At 37.7% G+C, this 21,834-nt stretch overlaps 1 protein-coding gene and 1 long non-coding RNA gene across 2 annotated transcripts in view; one reads left to right on the top strand and one right to left on the bottom strand.

The window, feature by feature from the left end:
- tbc1d32 (TBC1 domain family, member 32) overlaps positions 1–1,092 on the top strand; it is a 68,620-nt gene extending 67,528 nt beyond the window's left edge. The window contains exon 35 of the mRNA XM_016663864.1: positions 607–1,092. Coding sequence (XP_016519350.1) covers positions 607–726 — 120 coding nt within the window. The 3' untranslated portion in view covers positions 727–1,092. The remainder of the gene's footprint in view (positions 1–606) is intronic.
- The window catches only part of LOC103155819 (uncharacterized), a 33,162-nt gene that overhangs the window by 4,088 nt on the left and 7,240 nt on the right, over positions 1–21,834 (bottom strand). The window lies entirely within an intron of this gene.

Below are 21,834 nucleotides of genomic sequence, written 5' to 3'. Positions count from 1 at the left end.
TAGGTAACCAAGGAACAAGTGAGTGAGTTGTTACTAGGTAACCAAGGAACAAGTGAGTGAGTTGTTACTAGGTAACCAAGGAACAAGTGAGTGAGTTGTTGCTAGGTAACCAAGGAACAAGTGAGTGAGTTGTTACTAGGTAACCAAGGAACGATCGAGTTAGTCGTTTCCAATCACTTTGCTTAACTTTCGGTGAGAGGTTGAGCAGCTAAAGTCTTTCCTCTGCCTACATTCCCCAGAATGCTGTGCGGTTCTGGGTCGGAGTTCAGTGATTATTCTATATAATAAATATTCTAGCAGATGTATTACATATTATCGATTTGTTGTCCAGCCCTGGTTGTTCCTTTGATTTGGTGTCAAGCAGTGAAAGATTTCCCCTTCGTTCTCCAAATGAAACAGTTAAAAGCTCAGTTTACTCTGTAATGAGCTCTTAAGCTGATCTATAAAGTATATAGAGCACATTTTACATTTATAGCTCAGGCACTTAGAAGCTGAAACACGCCGATTATAATTTATGATACGTTACAACAAATGACCCTTTTCTCCATCCATCTCCTCTTTAATTTTAAACATCTTAACAAAAAAAATGTTATTTCCCATCTTTAGGAGGAGCCGATTAAAGGGTTTGAGTTCAGCAGCTACCTGGAGTTCATGATGGGACTGCAGCGCAGCTACCGGGACGTCGTCCTGACCGACATGGAAAGCATCAGAAACCCTCCAGAGTAAAACTCTCTCTCACTTTCTGGTCGCTAAGTTGGAGATATTCTACAATATCTGAGCATAATGCAGTAATTTGAGCGTAGATGTGTGAAATATTTATGTGTAACTGTGTTTTCTGCCCGGTGAATAAAGCTGTGCAGAATAATCTGAAAGAACAAACAGAATAACCGCAGTAACATTATGCAAGATCCCAATAATCAGCTTCAATCCTCACCCTGAAAATACGCTTCCAGATTACATCTGTAAAAATGTGTATATAATGAGTATTGTACGTGAAAATTGGTGTTTGTTTATTCCTGTTGTGTAAATATTAATTCCTGTGAGTTTTTGTATGAGGATCTTCTGATGTATTAAAATAAGGTTTTCAATACATGTTGGGGTTTTTCCTTTGAACTCCTGCTTTGTAGTTTAAACACATAAACATAAAACAGAAGAGAAAACAGTCTCTGGTTTTACATCATCTAAGAAAAAAAAACAAAACAAGCTTTGATCTTACAGACAGGAAAATATTTCATATTTTTGTTTGACCATCGGCGTATTTAAAATTCAACAAACCCAGGAAATCAGGTTTAAATACTGTTTACACTGTAAAAACACGTCTTAGCAAGTATAGTTGGTCTAGTTTCTAGTGTAAATAAATTAGTACATATATTTAATAAGAAAAAATATTTACAAGCAACATGTAAGAAATGGTTTTAAGTCAATAATGGAACTAGAATTTTCGTTATCAATACTAAGAAATTATTGATTTAAAACAGTTTCCTGTGCCTTGCTTTAAAAGTTATCGGTAAGTTATTAGTTTGTCATTTCATTTGTACCAATAATTTCCACTACAAACGTAACCAGAGATACTTGGTAGGATTTTGGGTTTTTGCAGTGCAAAAATAAAGACTCTGCAAAAACGGTTTCTCTTGCAAATATATTAAGACAAAACTAACTTGGAGATAGAGGATCAATAATTCCTTAATGAGGAAATTTTATTTCACTCATAAAAGTAAATAATTTCTTAATATTCATAAATAAAGTACTAGCTCCATTGCCAGATTTGTTTCCAATTATAACATTTTTCTAATGTCATGAGTGAAATATTAAGACTTTTTTAAATCAATATAAGGAATTATTGTCTCCTATTTCATACTGAAAAGTTACTTCTAAGTTATTTTTGTCTTATTTCAAGTGTAGGAAGAGAAACTAGACCAAAACTACTTGGTTAGATTTAGTTTTTTCTGCATTGTAAACAGTTTTCTCATGTTAAACTGTTATAAACACCAAGACGAATCTTTAACCCTTTACAAGGCATCCATATTGTTTTAGCATATAAGAACACAACCCTTTTTATCGACTTTTTGTACATTTAATATTTAAAATTGGACTTTTCCTGCTTTATTTCTGTTGAATTATGCCAGATAGCGTATTTCTGATTCGTAGCCGACTAGCTGGACGCCGGAGTTGGTTATTTTACGCATCATTAACGGCAGGTTACGGCACTCAGTCCTTCCTGTTGCTGGTCGTTGCATGAAAGATGCATGAGTTGCATTATTGGGCCTCATTAGCAACCAGAGGCTCATCTCTGCTGCAGTCCTGTTGTCCTTCTGACGCCTGAATAATAAACAAATTGATCACATCCGTCCGTCTCTGCTACAGGAACCCATCAAATGTTTACCTCGTAAAAAACGCCTTCGCCTCTGAAGGTTAACATTTGGGCTGAACCTTGATGCTTCTCTAATCAATCAGCCGGCTGTTTGAGGACAGGAAGCACTGGCATGTTAAACACCACAAACCACTTCTGACATTTTAGTCTTCTGGAGGCAGAGCAGACGATCTGCTGTTAATTTGGTTGGGAGGTCTGCAAATGCTAATTTTACAGTTTTATGAACCGAAAAACATGCTGCAGTTTTTAAGAGAAAAATTACTCAGACTTTAATTTGTTTTTCATTTTTAGAGTTTAAGCAGCTTGTTAAAATTCTGGTTTTACACAAGTTAAAAATGAGACAAACCCCAGAAACATTGCCTCCAAGTCTGACAAAAGTAACATCCAAGTCCCTAGAACGTCGCCGCCAACCTCCAGAGAAATATCCTCCAAAAATGTCTAACAACTTCCACAAGGGAGCCTGAAAGTCTTGTAAAAAGTAACTCAAGTCCCACAAAGGTAACACCCAAGTCCCTAAAATTTAGCCTCCGAGTCCCTGAAAGGGAGCCGCCAAGTCTCAGACTACTAGGCTCCAAGTCTCACAAGGTAACCTTCAAATCCCTAAAAAACATTCAGCAAGTAGCATCTAACCTGTGGATATGTAACCTCCAAGTCCCAGAAAATTAAACTCCATTTTCTGGGAAAAGTAACCTCCAAGTCCCTAAAATTTAGCCTCCGAGTTCCAGAAAAGTCCAACAAAGATGACCAGAAACACAGACCCCTAGTGCTGGAAAAGCAGCTTCCGAGTCCCAGAAAAGTAACATACAAGTACCTAAAGATGCTCCAAGACTCTGAAACATGGTCCTCGAGTCCGAGGAAAAGTGACCTACAAGTCCCACAAAATTTGCTTCCAACATCTCAAAAGGTTTCTGAAAAATCCCCTCCAAGTTCCGGTGAATCAGTTTGAGATCTTAATTTGTTTCTTCTCGAGCTTTTTCTACAAAATTAAAAACTACGATGGGAAAATTTATGTTTTTGAAAACCTTTTGTCAGGTTTAGTTTATTTCTACAGGATCAAGGAAGTTCAAAGTATTATAATGAAAAAAAATTACATTACAGTTGCAAAATAAAAAATTAGACTAAAATTAATCAATTTTCTAGGTGTTATTAATCAAAGGCTGCGCGAAACAAATGGGTTTTTAAGTCGAGTTTGGGATCTTGCATTGATGAATTGTTGAAAAAAATAAATCAGTATTATATTCAGCTTTGGAAAATTCAGACTAAGCTCTTTGTTCCCCACTGAATAAAATCCATCACTGTTTAAAAAGCAATGAGATATCTGTGCATTTATTTATTCGGCTGCAATCAAAAATAATTATACTTCAATACAGGATTATGGGAAAAAGCAGAGATGATAATTAATATAATCAAGAAGTAATTTTATTATTAATCAACCCCAGACCTATTCTGTAATAATTCCACTAATTAAAACAATGGAAAACAAAGAAAGGCTGATTACTCTACAAACTGCTACCTACAGGCTAAAAGTTGTAATTTAGTGAATAAAATGTTTGTGTTAAACTTTCAGTTCTCATAAAACCTTTACAAATCATTTAGAGCTCCTTTTTAAACCTCATTAAACTCCAGAGCCATGATTTAAACACAAAGATCTCCAATTATATCACAAATTATAGTTAAGAAGTCACATTCACCGTGTCTTTCATATTTTTGACACCATGAGAAGCAGAACTTTATGTTTGACTCAAACCTCCGGTCACTAGGTGGCAGCGGTGTTCAAATTAATAACAGGCTGCCAGTTTATCAGACACAAACAAAGATGTTTTAAAACATTTCTATTTCAGAGGACAAACCTTTAGTCACTACAGACAGAAATAAAAAAGAAAATTTTAACCAAAAAAAAAATTATGAGAAATTTTCTAGAAAAAAAGTGGAAATTTCTAAGTTTCAAAAGTCAAAAAAATTTTAACTTTTGAAATGTTTTCTGAAATATTTCTGAGACTAAGGTCAAATTTGTTCTATTTACAACAGAGCTAATATGCGGCCGTAGATGCTGAAGTAAAAAAAAAAACCTCATTCATTTCATGGTCTTAACTTGTTCCATAATGTATTGATAAAACAGCAAACTGTTAAAATACCAATAAGTAGCAGCTTACATAGTAAATAATTACTTCTTAAAATTAAATATTTAACATCTTTCACATCAACTAGAACTTCCAAGATTTTGCAATTGTTTTCTGATTTTTTTAAAATTAAAATCACAGATTTTCTGGTTCCAACTATAAATATTTGCAAGGAATTTAAAAATATTTGTGCTTATGCAATTAAAGACTATAATAACTTGACATCAAGTAATAATGAGGCATGACTCTAGTAGAAGTAGGAAATACTGCCACCTGCAGGTGGGTTAAACTTAAAACTGAAAATTTTTGAGGAAAATTTGATGTAATTTAGCAGAATGCAGATAGAAAATGCTTTGATTTATTGATAAAATAATATTTAACTCCTCTGTTATCTTGAAGTTTCTTCCTCTGGAGTCTAGGGGGCCACATCAGGAGCTGTGGCGGACCAGATTTGGCCCCCGGGCCTCCAGTTTGACGCGCGTTTTAAAGGGACGGTTAGAAAAGCAGATTCTGTTTGCAGAAGGTCGAATCTGATGTGTTTGTGTTTACATGAAGCCATCTCAAAACTCTGAAAACTGGAGACATTTAGCATCACAAGCTGAGAAAACAAATCAAATTGGGCTTTTCTGAGTTTTATTTTGTGGGTATTAAATGAGACAGTTGCTAAATTATGTGAATGCTTCCGACAGAACAGCCGACTTCCAGCTCGTTTAGGTTGGTCTGATCATTGTTTGGCTTTGCTCAGGCCTTTATTTCAGCCATCTGCTGCTGCAGTTTGTTCCAGTTTTCAGAGCTACAGCATGAAGATACAAGAAGAGAGAATGAGTGTCTGTGTCAGAGCTGAAGGGACTGTGATGCAGGCTATATTAGGCGCGTCTGTCAGCGTTTTCATCAGCTGAATCCATGCGGACGCCGTTTTGTTGCATGGAGAGTAAAAAGAAGCGAGCGGAGCTGCAGCCTGTCAGAGTCTGAGGGTTTTCCCTGCTTTAGGAGAATGTAAAGACTTGACTTTGCTAATAGGAATTGATGTTTTGTAGCTGCTGGATGAATGGCACTTCTGGCTCACTTTGCAGTTCTCCAAACAAACCGTGGAAACTTTTGTGGAGTTAGGGGACGTCTGACCTCATTTCTGTAACATTTGGACACGCCTGGCAGTGAAGCAGCAGCACGAGCTCAGGGGACGACTAACCTTTTTATTTTACCAGAAGACAAAGAGAAGGAGGTTTTATCAAGCAGAGACATCTTGATCATGAAAAACCAAAATAACTTTTCATCATGCGTCACAGCAGTCTGAAAGGTTTTTCTTTGAACAGGTTAGGATAAATTTATGACACATTCAAAACATTTTCAATACAGTTTTTGCACAAAATCAATTTTAGATAATGAGGTTTTAGTTTCGAGCTGTTTTAGGGACTGTCGCTTTAAATCCAAATGTTTGCACTCACACGTGAAGTTGACTGCAAACAGATGCTGAATTAGATTAGCGTGCATCTTTGGAAAGCAGAAGTGGATCCTCCTGCACAACCAACAAGACTGCACACTGCAAAAACTAAATATTGCCAAGTATTTTTTTTGTCTGATTTCTAGTGCAAATATCTTAATAGACTCGAAATAAGACAAAAATAACTTATAACTTTACACCAAGATACAGGAGATTGCTTAGAACCAACAATTCCTTAATATTGATGAAAAGTGCTAGTTTCAATGGCCAATTATTTATCTTGTAACATGGATAAAAATGTCTTGTTATAAGTGAAATAATTTGCCATTGAAACTGTTAGAAACCCTCCTATTTCTTTCGGAAAAGTTACTTGCAAGTTTTGTCTCATTTCAAGTTTCTGCAAGATATTTGCTAAATCTTACCAAAAATGCTTGGTAAGATTTTGTGTTTTTGCAGTGCAGCAAGTGGCTTCTGGATGGTAAGTCGTCAACAGAACGCTTGTTCTCCAGCAGCCATTGTACAGCGGTAAAACTAGCTGACCGAATGTGCTGGAACTCCACTTTGGTTGCTACTGGGCTGGCTGGGGTTGCTAGTGTCGAGAAAAGTCGAGCTCATCCCACTTCCCCATGCTGGAGATTTTAGTTTAATAATAACAATAAATAAAGTTATCTTTAAAACTAATTACACAGGTGACATCAAGACCCAACAGTAGAGTCAGACGGTAATGAAATTAATCTGGTTGTGTGTGTTATTGTGTCCTGCAAACTTTGCTTTAATTCTACTTTTTTCTATTTAATCATAAAAAATCATAATCAGACAGAAAGATGAGTAAAATACATATAATCATTTCTTTAACTACTGTATGGGGTTGAAGAGTAAAGAGTAAAAAGTGATACTGTGTCACAATTATAGACTGCCGGGGTGAAAGAACTGTCAGCACGGAGGAAAGAGGAAGTGAGATTTTGGACTATATCTGCACCAGGTGTTTTGAGTTGTTGATCTTTAAGTTTTAAAGAAAGAGGAAGAGGTTAAAAGTTGAGTGGAGGAAAGGTCGAGGCTAACTGAAGGCACTTCACGTCAGGGAAAGTACGCACCGGACATGCAGAATATACGGTATAAAAATATATGCAAACGAAGGATCGAGGTTCTTTGTTCCGCGGCGTTCGAGTCGAGCAAACGGAGATGCAGAATCAACGGAGGGCTGCGTGATGATACCCCGGGACGACTGCTCGCTGCACAAGAAAGGAACAAGATCCGTTTACCCACAACCCGGGATTCTGATTCGACCGCGGCCCCAAACTCAACCCCAAGGATTACAACGATGCTGCAGTGGACATGGGGAAAAGACAAAAAGATCTTTTGTGGATTAAGAACTGAGTTCGTTGAGGAGTCTCACCAGTTCAACTTTGGATCTATTCTAAAAGGATTCTGCCAAGACAAAGACAGGACTCCATCCATGGACGTTAAAGTTATCTGCTGCCAAGATCGTCTCTGCATCTGGGTTCGAGTAATGCTGCCTCCCCCAAAGCCTCTATTTAGATTAAGACACAGTGTAGGGTTTAGAATTAGGTGAAATGTCTAAATTTTCTTAAATCTATTGATTACTTAATCCCTTGTTAATTGCTGTATGTCTTTTCTCCCCTGCTAAAGCTTGCTAATAAAAATACTAAAGTCTAATTGACGTTGTGGACAGTTAAATTAATTAAGTCAACTAGATTAAATTCTTCTGATTAATGTGAAATCAATGTTAATGGTCCTAGTAGATTGGGTGGCTTCGTACGTTCTTTAGTTCAGATAAATAATGACCCTGGGACTTATTCCTAGTCTCTAAAATTATCTAGGCCGGAAACAAGTGCACGTTAATGACAGGGAAAGAGCTGCCGTTAACAGACGTGGTTTATGAGCTCGGACACCGGCGGGGCTACTCCGATGTCTGAACCATAGACTGAAGCGGGTCATAACGTCTGGATGAAGGTAGTTAGAGCTTAGATGAATCTTTCTCGCTCCCAGCTTAAACAAAAGTTCTCTATATTCTTATTTGCGGTAATACCCAGGAATTAGAGGCTTTTCGGAGTAGTCAGTCCGCTGGAGTTTGGGAGAAGTTAGGGGCGTGGCTGAGTACTGTGGATTAACACTAGGTAACGGGCAATGCCTGCTGATTTGTGACGCTACATTTGGAAGGTTTTTGAAACGGCTCATTTTCCAAATGTTTTTATCTTTTTAAAACACTTTGAATGTTTCTGGAAGCAGCAGAAACCCAAAGGCGAGTATAAAAACGTGCAGAATGTGAATTTGGTCTGAACGGTTTTGTTCTGCAGCCATGCTGGTATATTTTGGGCCCTAGGACTCCATCTGATAAGCAGGTTTTGATGGAGGAGAGGCAGCAGAGCAGCTGCTGACTGATCGATTGGAGCTCCAATCCTCGAATGCGGCTTCAGTCCGACTGCTGCTGACACTAAGCTCCATACTTCTTAGGGTAATCAGCAGCTGTTCAGAGGACTTGGTCCGCCTCTGTGATGTGTGATAAACGTTTGGCTCAGTCCATCTGCGATAGAGACGCAGATATGCAAAGTGAAACGTCTCATTTGTGAGAGAAAAACTAAGTTAAAGCTGCCAACTATCAGAGCCGATGTGATTAAAGAAAGCACAACGCTGCACCGTCCTTTTAAAATTTGTTTTTAAGTCAATTTTTTTGAGAAATATTCTGTTTATGGAAAAATATTCAGCAGTAAGGTTTTAACTAAGGAAGCTGCAAATACTGGTTCTAGAGAATTTAACTGGAATCCAGTCAGGAAAGAGAGATTTGTATTTCCAGTTTCAACCTTATGCAAGTCTGAAAAGTCCAGGTTGTTTCTGAAACCTAAAAACTACCTTGGTTTACACTAAATAAAAGCACATTATGCTAATTATCCAACATGAATCTGTTTACCACTTTTGTTTTCACACAACATGAATTAAAAATTTAGATTTTTGTAAATATGCTCAGATTTGCATCTTTACAGGTGGTGATGTCACCTTAAAGGAGAACGATTATGGAAAATTCACATTTTTAATCTTCCTTTTGGGTCTCAACTGCTTTAAAAAACATCCAGCTGTTTTATGGCAATAAGTTAAAGTTTATGGTGTCTGGAAAACAAGCGGCTTCAAAAACCTCTGGATTGTCAGGTCACAATCAACACTGCACTGTTACCTAGCAACCCCAGCCCGTTACCTAGCAACCCCAGAGGAGCTCCAGTACAATTGGTCAGCCGCTTTTACCAATGCTCTAAAAAACAAGAGTTTTGTTGTTGACTTATCATCCAGAAACCACTTGTTGGTTGTGCAGGAGGCTCCACTTCTGTTTTTCAAAGATGTGAGGTTGCATAGTTTTGCAGCCACAATGCAGCCATTTTCTCCTGGGCAGAACTGAGCAGATGAAAATCTAATAATTTAAGAATGATTTTGTGCAAAAATAAATGCAATGAATATGTTTTGTATAGACCATAAACATCTTATAACCTGTTGAAGGGACTATGATTGGTCACCTTTAAGAAGGAAAACTACTGGGAGACGATTGTGTTTTTTAAACTATGCTTGTGGAAAGAAACCAGATCATCTGTAGCTTTATGCGTTTCAGATGAAGATGTAAACCTGCTGCAGTTTTCAGATTTTTTAATCCGTTTATTTCCTTTAAATCTCTGTAGCATTCCTGAGATGTTGCAGATCCCGACTGGAGGGACATGACTGAAGTCTGCAGCTCACCGGACATCGAGCCGCGTTCACGCTGGACAATAATCTGTCCATGAAAAGCAACTCGCCTGTAGAAATGGACCAGAAAGAGAAGATAAGAACGGCAGGCAGAGTGAAAGGCTCCGTCTCCACATGGAGCAACCTGAACCTCCAGCATGTTGGAGACGATGCTTTGATCCAAACGGTTCCTGCTGCTTCTGTCTGATCAGCCGCTGATTATTTTCACTCACGATTAATTTCAACATAATTGTCTGTTGATTTCAATTATCTGTGAAAACCTCGTTATGGATGATGACTAACGGTAGCTCCTACAGCATAATGACGCGCCGTGCTGCTGATCCTGATTACGGACTTTTAGGTGACAACAAGCAATTTGAGGCAGATAATCGGCGGTAATTAGTTGATCCGGCGAGGAACTTCCTCTGGTCTGAGCTGCTATCTTTAGCTGCTTTTTATCTCGTCCCAGCTGAACCCATTTGTGTCTCCGACTCCAGAACCGCTTTCTGATTCTAATCTTTAGCTTCTCTCTCTCTCTTATCGGCCTCTAATCTTTATTTTATCTCCAGTTTCTGGTTCCGTTTTGTCCTCTCATTGTTTCCAGCCTTGTTTTGCAGGTTCTCTGCAGAAACCCAATTTTATCAGCCAGAGATGTCATAGTTTGATCATTGTTTACGCTGTTAACAGCTCTGAGCTTAAGGGAGGCCTGCATTAGCATTTCTATTTGTTATAGTCAATATTCTCCACAATGGAGTGAATGTTCTTTGTGTGCATGTGAAATAAATGACTTCAGGGATTTGGTACTTGGAAATACAGAGCGTTGTACGAGGCATGTTGATGATGCTTTATGCAGAAAAAGGTCACAGCCACCTCTAATACAGATGTCATTAGAGCTGGATTTCATTTTACAGCCTTTTTTTTAAAACTGAGAATCATTTATTGATCCCAGCTCTCCACCTCTTTGTTTTCTTCTGCCTCTCGCTGGGCTCTGCCGGCTCCGTCTTTAATTTAAAACCCAGCGCCGCTCTCGTTTGGCATGCATGCTGCAGGCTTTCCCCGAGCCGGTCTGCCTCAACGCCGCCGCCATCAACTCTGCTGCCTGTCGGCTGTCTGGGAGAGGCGGCGAGAATCACAATTCCCCGCTCACACAAACTCCCCTCTAACTGCAGCAGCGCTTCAGATTTGGGGAGCAAAATTAGTAGCCGGCTTCCTAAATCTCATAAATCAGACGTTAGTCTAGAGTTTCCTCCTGGCAACAGCAGAGTATTATGCTGAGGCTGATGGGATGAATAAGGGTTACCAAGAAAAATCTCTCAAAAGTAGAGTTTGCCAGCGTTTTGAAAGCAACGAGTCTGGAAGATGAAACTACAGAGAAATTAATTTAAACGGGAAGATTTGCTTTCACAAGTTGTTTGTTCACATAGAGATGCTGGTCAGTCTGGTCACAGAAGAGCAGTTTGAGTGAAACTGCAGGGAAATGAGGAAGTTTAACAGAAATAAACTTTATTTAACTCTGAGGTGTTTTGGATGTGCTTTCAGCACGACTGATGAGTGAAACACTCAATAGAAGTGGTTAAATTAGCACTGAAGTTTAAGAAAACAACCGTTATTAAAATCAAATAAAAGGTTTTTCACCAAACTGAGAATCCTCCTGGTTTCCTGCCAGTTTCAAACTTTCATCCAGAAGGTTTGAAACTATTTTTCTTTTCTTCTAAATGACAGCAGGTGTAAATTAAATGCCATCCATTAGTGACACTGCTGTGAACCGCTTCACACTCAAAAACATCAAAAATCCCATTACAATAAAATACAAATGGACGCAGGAAACAATATCCAGCAGAGAAAAAGGCAAGATTTAAAAATACAACCCAAGAATATCACAGTGAGTGAAAAGCTAAAAAAATAGAGCTTGTTAAATGTCAACAAAATTATCGTATCCACGCTCCAATGGTGAGATCTTTAATTGTCTCTAATCTTTGAGAGAATGCAGTTTGAAATATTCCTATTTAACTGGACTTGTTAAAATTTACTGTTCTTTTTAATCCACTTTTCCATGACTTAAGCAACATCCGTTCAATTAAAAAGCTCCTAAACTCAAAGGATAAGAAAAAACACACATGAAGTTAGAATTTGTTATGAAAAATCACAAAGGAAACCAGTTTGACAGACGGAACAGATGATTTCTGCCACCAACCAGGTGATTCCCAAAGAGAAACCACCTGAAAATGTGGAAGATGATGCATGGAGCTGCACAGCATCCTGTCAGTCGGGTAGAAAAACCAGCAGAAGAATGAGGGAAAGAGCAGCTGCTGAAAGTTTAAAGACCCTCAGAAATCCTGGAGAAGCATTGATCACTTGAAAAATGTTAGAAAGTCTGAAAGAAGTGAGTTACTGTCTGAAGCCTGACGATGGAGCAAGCCTTGGGTATTAGATTGTTTCTTCTTGTCATGATTTCATAATTCGTCCAGAAGCTGATCTGTGTCCTGAGAACAAACCAACAAACCATCTGCACCTTCACTTCCACCTGCTATTTTCAGACATTTTAACTGCTGAACTACAGAGGCCCCTAAGGGACATGGGGGATTTTTTTAATTTTGTGTTGTGTCACAGAAGTGTAGAATTCTCACAAAACACTGCAAAAACACAAAATCTTACCAAGTAATTTTGGTTTGTTTTCTAGTGCAAGTACCTAAGCTGCAGTTAGCCACTACCCCCAACTCAACATTTACATTCACACCTGAAAACAGCTGCAACATGCGCAATTATACACCTGTACATTTTTGACAAGCAGAAGTGGAGCCTCCTGCACAAACGACAAGAATGCACGCTGCAAAAACAAAATATAACCAAGTATTTTTGGTCTAGTTTCTATCTTTGCAGTTGAAACTACACATAGGATCTTTTTTTAAGTCAATAAGTCCTAAAATATCAAGTAAAATACTTTTTCCATTGGCAGATTATTTCACTAACAACAAGACATTTTCCTCAAGTGAAATTATTTTCCAATGAAACTAGAACTTTCCCAGTAATAAGGAATTATTTCTCCTTAAAAACAAGCTCCTATGTCTTGCTGAAAAGTTGTATGTTATTTTGTCTTATTTCACTTATTTGCACTAGAAACTGGACCAAAAATACTTGGTAATATTTTGTGTTTTTGCAGTGCACTGTGATTGCATACAAAGTAAACCATGGAGTATTTCCTAATTTTTTGCGAGGTAGTGCAAAAGAATTTAAAAAAAGGAATAAAAAGGGAGGCTTGGTACAACTGCATTACTACAATCTTACAGCCTCCATAATGGCTGATTGCAAAATCTAAGCACTGCCAATAATCTTGATGCCAAACAGCTCGATAACAGCGAGTCTGGCCTCCTCCACATATGGAAATGACACCTTCATTTATTGTTTGGAGAGGATTATTCACCAGATCTGCAACTGTTCCGCCACTTCAAACAAGAACAACCTTAATTAAGACAGAAATGAGTTATTAACACCTAACAAACATGTTATCGTCTCTCCCATCAGCAGAGCTTTCAGAGCAGAGCAGTGATCATCCCGACCCCCCACCACTGGCCTCCAGGTCTCAGCCCAGTGGAGGAGGGAAATGAAAAGGTGCAGAAGTAAAGAGACACACAGCAGCAGCAGCAGCTCCACTTATCCACACACTCAGGTTTGACTCCAACGTTCTGGTCCTGCAGTTTTTCAGATTATAGCACAGCAAGGATTACATTTTTAACCTCAGAATGTAGATATTTGAGGACCAAACGCAGATTTACAATCCTTTCAGACCCACCGTCTAGTCCAGGAGAGAGAAGCCATTTTGTTAATTGAGTGCAACAACTGTTGATGTTTTCAGAGAGTAACTGCTGAGCAGGTCCAAAAACAATTACCGTTTGACTTCTGCACTTTTAATCAAACCCAGCAGAGCAGCACCATGCAAAACAACTTGCTCTCCTGCTCGATATTCCTGAACAGGACAGGACCCTAAAAGAGTTCAGCACATCTTCTTTTAAGCTCCCTATCCTGCTGCTGTGCACTGTCAGCTGGCTGAAAACTATAAATCACATCACAAAAAGAACCAAAAGCCATTCATCACTCGTAAAGAGCTTATTAGCAAACTCTTTTCTTTTATTAACATTTTCTTGTTAATGTTCTTTAATGTGTATTGTTCCATTCTTTAAAATCAACCAAACAAACATTTATCTGCTTCCGCCCACTTCCGGAAGGTACCGCCCACTTCCGGAAGGTACCGCCCACTTCCGGAAGGAACTGCCCCACTTCTGGATAGAACCGCTCATTTTTGGATAGCACCAAATATGATTTGTCCAAAAAATTTTCCAAAATATGTTCCTCATAGCCAGAAACACTGTACTAATTATAGAACCGCCCACTTTTGGATGGAACCGCCCACTTTTGGGGGGATATCCCACGTTTTGTGCAGAAACATGAACTTATTGTATTAATTTTAAGTACCAGTTGAAGCGTTTCTCCCTCTCTTGTTTAGAAACTAACTTTAGTTAGTTTAACTTTAATCATCACCTATCTGTTTACCTTAACATATACACCTGGAATTTTCTTATTTTTTACATTTCATACTATACTGTTTCAGTATTTCTATATCCACTTGTATTTTTTGTATATATAGATTTTTATATTGGTTCTGCTCTGTCCTCTGTAACATTGCAAATTTCCGCACTGTGGGATTAATAAAGGAATATCTTATCTGTTATCTTAGCGTTTTGTTATCTTAGATACAATGTATTTTTTGAGAAATCACTAAATTGACTTTAAACTGCTACAAATTTTAAAAATATTTTTCCATATTTTCAACTTATGGCTGCAGGTTGTTTCACAGAATCACACCCAGATGCCACTTTTCAATCCCACTGACTTAGTGCCTGTGTGTTAAACATAAAAAATTTAATTATGAGAATAAGGTCATAATTACAAAGATAACATGACTCTTCTAGTATAACTTTAGTCTCATAAGTTTGTTTTATTACCTTACTGTGGCCCCAATACGCCCTCATAAAAAGAGTAAATGAAACAGTATGTGCAGGTAAAATCAAATCTAAAATAAAACGGCTAATACTGTAGTTGTAATCTTAGTCACCTCTAACCCGTTTTAATCCTTGTGTTTACAGATGGGGTCCAACCGACCCCACACCTGCATCACTTGTATCATTTGCCTCAGTCCTCGTACGCACAAGGGTTAAATTTTGCTCCGGTTTTCAGAATCAGCCTGCTTCCTGGCATCATTTGTCCCTGTGTAGCCATCTAACAACTACATTAGAAAGGTTTATTGAATAAAAGTAATGTGGAAATATTTTGCATTAGGCTGCTGTATGTGTGAAGCTAATGGATGTAAAAGGCTGACGAGGCAAAATGCAAATGCAACCTTGGGAGGTATTTAATATGCTAATTAGTTTATGACATCCTCTAGTGACTTTCCAAGCTTGGTCCAACAATTTTTCACTGCAACACAATAACATTTTCTGTCTTCAGTAAATAACTAAAAATTAAACTTTAGGCAGAGCTTCATTTCCTTTGTTGCTCACATTGGGCTATCAGATGGATTATTAAATGAGTAAAAAGCTCAGCAGATAAAAATGTTTCCTCCACAGACAAACAGCAGAGAGATCTAGCTGTAGGTCTATGAATAGAGAATGCTTGGTTAAATTCTTAATATCTGAGTCAGAAAAAGGTTATAGGTCTTTTTTTTTTTTTTTTTTTGTATATGAAATCTAAATGCTTCAGTCATTAAACTGGAACTTGAAGACGTCTGTGACCATGTAGCTTCAAGCTGAGCTGAACAGCCGCAGGCTACAGACCAGGTTTCTGTTTGTGCTGTTTTATTCTAAGGATTCTTCAAAAACACATTTTAGTTGCACATTCCTATGGATCAGAATATGTGTTGTCCTTATCAGAACCAAAACAGACACGATCAATTAGGGGTCAAGTTGCTGACCCCTGACTGATTTTACCATCCTGGTTAAATTATCTGACTGCTGACATTTCTGTTGCCTCTCCGATCTATATCCATGTTTTTTATCCACATTTTTCTTCAAATTTGTTTACTTCAAATATGACCTTTTTTGCTTCCCTGAACAGGTCAGGATTGGTCTATGGGCTACAAAAATTCTTCATTACATTTTTTGCACAAAATCATTCTTAGGCAATTAGATTTTAGTCCTTCTGAAAAGCAGAAGTAGAGCCTCCTGCACAACAAACAAGAATGCCACAAGTGGTTTCTGGATGGCAAGTCAACAACAAAAAACTTATCTTTTCCAGCAGCCATTGTACAGCACACACAGCGCTAAAACCAGCTGACCGAATGTGCAAATTGGGTTGCTAGATAACAGGGTCGGGCTTCTCCGCAGTTGCTAGGCAACGGTGCACCGCCCATTGATTGTGACTTAACAATTGTGAGGTTTTTGAAACAGCACATTTTCCAGACAACGAAAACCATTTTCTTTTTAATCACTGTGAGCAACTGAAACCCAAATGGAAGAACAAAATGAGCAAATGTGAATTTTGCTTAATAAGTTCCTTTAAAGCAGTGAGTTTTCCCAGACTGCAGGACTGGATGTGAGGGAATGAGTGGAGTTGGTTGGTGACTGACGGCACAACAGCAGAGACGGATATGTCAACGTGTCTCTGTTCATTCATCCACCGGCCTTTCAGGCTGCAGCGGGAAAAAGGTCAGTGAACACAGAGGCATCATTAACCGAGCCACGACTACTTCAGTCCCGACACGAACAAACCCAGACAATGACAGCAGGATGGTGTGAAAATGATGGATGGATAAAAATGAGAATCTAATAACAGCGTGGAAGTCCTTTACTCGGCTCCTCCAATGTCAGGATGAGCATCTTCTGCCAAGTCTGTGTAATAAATTAGAAAATATCCACCAAAACATGTCTATATGCATCAGTTACGAGAGAAAATTACGTTTGTACATAAAAACACTGAAATATACATCTGCAACTTTGCTAAGGCTCCAAATGATCTTTTCTTCTTTGTTCTTGTAGTACACTTTAAAAACAATCTTACCAACTAATTTTGGTTTAGTTTCTAGTGCAAATATCTTAGTAGACTTGGAAGAAAAACTAACTTAGAAGTAACTTTTTAGCACGATATAGAAGCTTGTTATATGTCAATAAGTCCTTAATACTGATGAAAAAGTGCTAATACCATAGGAAGATTTACAGCAACTAGCATGTATGGAAAACCAAAAGTGCCACATTCAAATACAAATTAAAAAGTCCTAAAGTTGATATTTGTAAGGAGTGCCAAATAAATTCATATTTTTATCTAAAATAAAAATATGAATAGAAATAGAAAATAGAAATGATTGTCATTTGTTCATAAATTACAAATCACAATCTCTCAGCTTGGCTACGTCGGTTATAGAAAAGTAATTGGTTAATCTGCAAAGCAACTCAGCTGTAAACCAATCAGATGTCTTGATTTATAAAGAGAGACAGGAAGATATTGCTCTACAACCTGAACAACTTGTAGTCTTAACTAAGATTACAAACAGGTCGAATGTATGGAAAGCCAAAAGTGCCACAATTCGATACATTGAAATGTTGTGGGTTTTTTTTTTTTATTAATGTAAAAATTGTAATATAAATAGAGTTAAAAGCAGCAAAGCAATCTTTTTCTCTAAGAGATTGCTTGGTTTACAGCTGCTGTACAGATTAACCAATCAGATGTTATGGTTCATAAAGTAAAACAGTAGCAGTTTAAATTATTACATGAGGTTAAAACATAATTAAATATGTATTTGATTACATTTTTTATTTAATTCTAACGATCTGATATAAACAACATATTAACATTTCATGCTCGTGTTCACCTTCTACATCATCTAGAAACTGTAAAGAGGAAAACTAAAAATCCAAAGCGTGGCGCAGAAATGAGAAAAGAGAGGAAGAGAAGAGAAAGAAGGAAGACAGAGTGTGGTATCAATCATGTCTTTAAATGGTAAATATTAATTTTCTACTAATTATAGAATACAGAGGGTGGAGGCTGTCAGCCGGCCGGACGGAGTTTCACCATCTTTCTTAGCTCCAATATTTAATCCCCCCAACATGGTAGATGTTCGCGCCATGGGATGGATGCATTGAGATAAAAAAAAGTTCAAGTTATTTTAACAAAGAAACAGGCAACACATTAATACAAGGTAATGTTTTGATCACTACTTGTTGTGTTTTAGGGGAACCTAGCATCAGTGGTGGTATGCGACTGTGCATTTTGGCCACATTTCAAGAAGGGCTGAAACGATTAATCAAATTAATCGTGATTAATCGATCATTGAAATAATTGTCAGCTAATTGAGTAATTGATTAACTGTTAACTGGAGCATATACAAATGATGAAAGAAAAACTGGATTGTGTTAAAAGCACATTATCTCCAAGGAAAAAGCTTTGTAAATATAAGAGATGCAGTGACTAAGATTATCAAGGATTTCTCCTTCTGAATTCAAATTATCGTCCACCTCAAGGAAAGAAGTTGAAGTCGTTTAGATTGAAGCTCTGCAGTATTCAGTGAATTGCTCTCCTCCTGGGGTCATGAATCAGCCAACAAGTCAAGTTTTTAATTTATTGCTTTATCTGTGTTTGAATCAGAAGTGAGGAAAGAGCAACACTGTGCCAACTGTTGTTATGAAGATTTCCATCTTTGCTTAAGTGTAATTAAATCACCTAATAAGCTCAGACACAGCAGCAAAATGTTCTGTGCAAGATTTACAGCTTTACACAGAACAATTAAAGTTAAATATGTACATTACTGGGACAGAAGAGTTCATTTTATTTTATTTAATAGACCAGCTCAGTGCTGCTCTGCTTTAACCAAACTCCAGTTTGTTTGTGAATGCTAATCGAACCAAAACAGTGAACTCCGGTCCCTGTTTGGTCGAAGAGAACTCTGGGGCGGTTCAAATGCACATGTAAACACCATGTGAGCCAGAGACCGCTCCAAAAGCAGGAAGTGGACTGTAATGCACTGCATTCTGGGTAAATACAACCAAATCATGCTAGGCTAGCACTAGCAGGAGAAATAACTCGTGGCCTTTTGCCAAAGACAAAAGAAAAATCCTAAACGTTAAAATCTGGTGCTACTCCATTTTTGTTTACATTTCGTGAAGAAGGAAGTTTTGCTGCGTCTTCTTCAGAGGTTTTCATGTCGTTTCCTTCAGTGGTTCTTGGTGCAGCGCCCCCACAGGCGAGGAGGGGAACAGGTTTTTCAAATGGCCTGGTTTCTGAAGATTTAATTTTTGGAAAATCTGGATTTTTTTTGTTCCCCCACCAATAAACCTTTTGGACTTCCATGGTTCAGAGTGATGTCAGCCATTTTGTTTCATAAGCATGTTTTACAGAGTCTATTTATTTGGACTTTGACTTCAATTCTATGACAGAATATTAGCATCAGGCTAAGCTGTTTTTTTATTATAAAGCCATAATTTTAAAGAATAAATTCTATAAATAGTATAATAATAAAGTGTTAGTATTACCAGAATAGAGTTGTAATGTTAAAACAATTAAGTCCTGTACAAAAATATACATTTAAAATGAGGACTTTTGAACATTTTGTGAAGTAATACTTTGGCATCGGTTTTACAAATAAAGAAATACTTAACCTTTTAAGACATCAGCAACAAAATTATAAGCAGCAGGACTTTTAATCAGTTGTGCAAACAACTCAGTCTCTTTTGAAGAAAGAACAAACTGGGGTGGTCACGTTAGATCTTGGCATCTCTAGAAGCTTTTGTCTAATTAAAATCTTAATTTTAATAAATAAAAACAGACTAACAGAAGGGCTGAGCGAAATAAAAACACTTTTTCAAGAAGAAAAATGGTGTGAAAAACATCTGAACGTTTGTCTGGATCCTCCATCTTTTTTATCAATTAGCAACTTGACTTCACGTATGATGATTTTTAGTAAATGAATACCAACACTTCATGGTCTGTACAGATCAATAAGTAACCGATTCAACACCATATTATAAAAAAAAATCCCATTCTGCCCCAGAAGCTGAGTGATTTTCCTCAAGGGCGCCGTGGAGAGCATCCACTCCATTACTGTGTGGAATGAAAACTGCACAGCTGCTGAGCACAAGCACATCATCAGACCGGGACTCCTCCACATCGCTCATGCAACCACAGGGAAGCGCCTGGAAACGCGTTCAGAGGCGTCACAGCCTGACAAGGCGGCGTCTCAATCAGTGGCAGGAAAAAGATTTCAGGTGCGAATGACGGGGAACCGTTTTAAATCACCAAGCTGTGGTTCTAATGAGACCTGCCTCCAAAATGAAACACCCAGTCTCCGTCACTCCACAGCAAAGAAAGATGGCGGCCACCAACAAGAAAACTACAAAGTATTCAGAGACGAGAGCCGTTACTGAATCACAACGGTACTAAAACGATTTTTGAAAAAATCGTCAACTAATTTAGTAATCGATTAATCATTAACTAGAACATATTCAGAGTAGTAAGTAGAATAGTATAGAATTTACTTTATTGATCCCAAAATACCAATTCCAATTTCAACCAAAAGTTGAAATTGGTTATTTTTGACAAGCTACTGTTGTTTCATTTTTGTGGATTTATTTTTATTAATCTATGCAACACTGAGCTGCTTTTACTATGAAGAGTAAGTTCTTAATAAAACTATAAAATATATTCAGCTTCTTCTGGTGCATTCATTCAGCAAGATGATCATTTTCCCAGCTATTTAGTCTAGTTTAGTTCATTATAGTCTAGGGGCCACTCAAAACCAGTCCAGGGGCCACAAATGGTCCCTGAACCCCAGTTTGATCACCCGTGTTTTGGATAAAGTGGAGACATTTGTTGTTGTTTTTCTGTTTTGTTTTTCCATGTTTCTAATGCTTTTTTTGTCATAAAAGTTGTTCAGCAAACAGTTTTGCCTTGTTTGGGACGTTAAGCTCTGCCCTTCATGGAACATTAATAGAAGCTGATTGGTAAACAGCACATCAAAAATCACTGCAGCACATTTAAGAGAAAAATCAAAAACCTGATTCCTTCGGCCCCGATAAGAGCAGAGAAAGCTCTTAGTTTCCCACTTGGAGAAAAATCCTCCAACTTCCCAGTAAACTACCCCCAGCCAGGCCTTTAAATCTGCAGCACTCAGCTTGTTCAGAGCTCAGCAGGAGTCCTGGCAGCAGACTCAGGGTATCTAAGCTTCTCCCTCCATCTAGCACATGATCTCCCTCTGACACTCACTTCTGCAAAGTGTTAACGGTCTGCAGAGTTCAGGGCTGCCAGGCCAAGCTCCCGAGATGAGCGAAGCCCGAGTATCTGTCGGCCATGACTGCACAAACTCCTCGCCGGCTGGAGTCAATCTGCAACGCCGCCGCACATGTTTGACTGGAGGAAAGAGGAGCTCTGATTGCTGCCAGAGGATTTAGCGGAGTTTGAGTGTCTCACATAGTTTTGGACCATTTCTGTTGGACTTCACTTGTAGTACATGGAGGCTTTTAGGTTACAGCTGCAACGAACGATTATTTTAGTTGCAAATTATTCTGACGATTAATCAGTTAATCAGATTAAAATAAAATTGGCACATTCTGCAGATTTATTATTTAGTCTTTTTGTTTTACAATATTAAAAATTCACTAAAAGATTAAAGTAAATAAAAGTCATTTGTAATACCTGGAGGTTTTTATGTTAGGGCTGCAACTCACTGTTTTAGCCATCGATTATTCTGACGATTAATCAATTAATCGGATAAAATTTTGGTACATTCCATATATTTATCATTCAAGTCTCTTAAGCAATATTAGCAAATCACTAAAAGATGAAAATGCATAACTAAAAATCATTTGTAGTACATGGAGTTTTAAGTTAGGGCTACAACTAACAGTTTTCTTTATCAATTATTGTGACGATTAATTGGAAAAAATATCGTCACATTCTGCCGATTTTTAATTAACCTTCTTTGCTCAATATTAGAAATAGATTACAAGATGCAAATGACTGGTAGTTGTAGTACATGGAGGCTTTTAGGTTATGATTATTTTAGTTATTGATTACTCTGACGATTAATCAATCAGATAAAAATATTGGCATGTTTAGCAGATTTACTATTTAATCCTTTTTTATACAATATTAGAAATTTACAAAAAGATGAAAAGTTGCAGTAAATGCAGTACATG

This window comes from Poecilia formosa, unplaced genomic scaffold (genome assembly GCF_000485575.1).
Source record: "Poecilia formosa unplaced genomic scaffold, Poecilia_formosa-5.1.2 Scaffold450, whole genome shotgun sequence".
Classification (NCBI taxonomy): domain Eukaryota; kingdom Metazoa; phylum Chordata; class Actinopteri; order Cyprinodontiformes; family Poeciliidae; genus Poecilia; species Poecilia formosa.
This window is presented reverse-complemented; position numbering and strand designations above follow the sequence as displayed.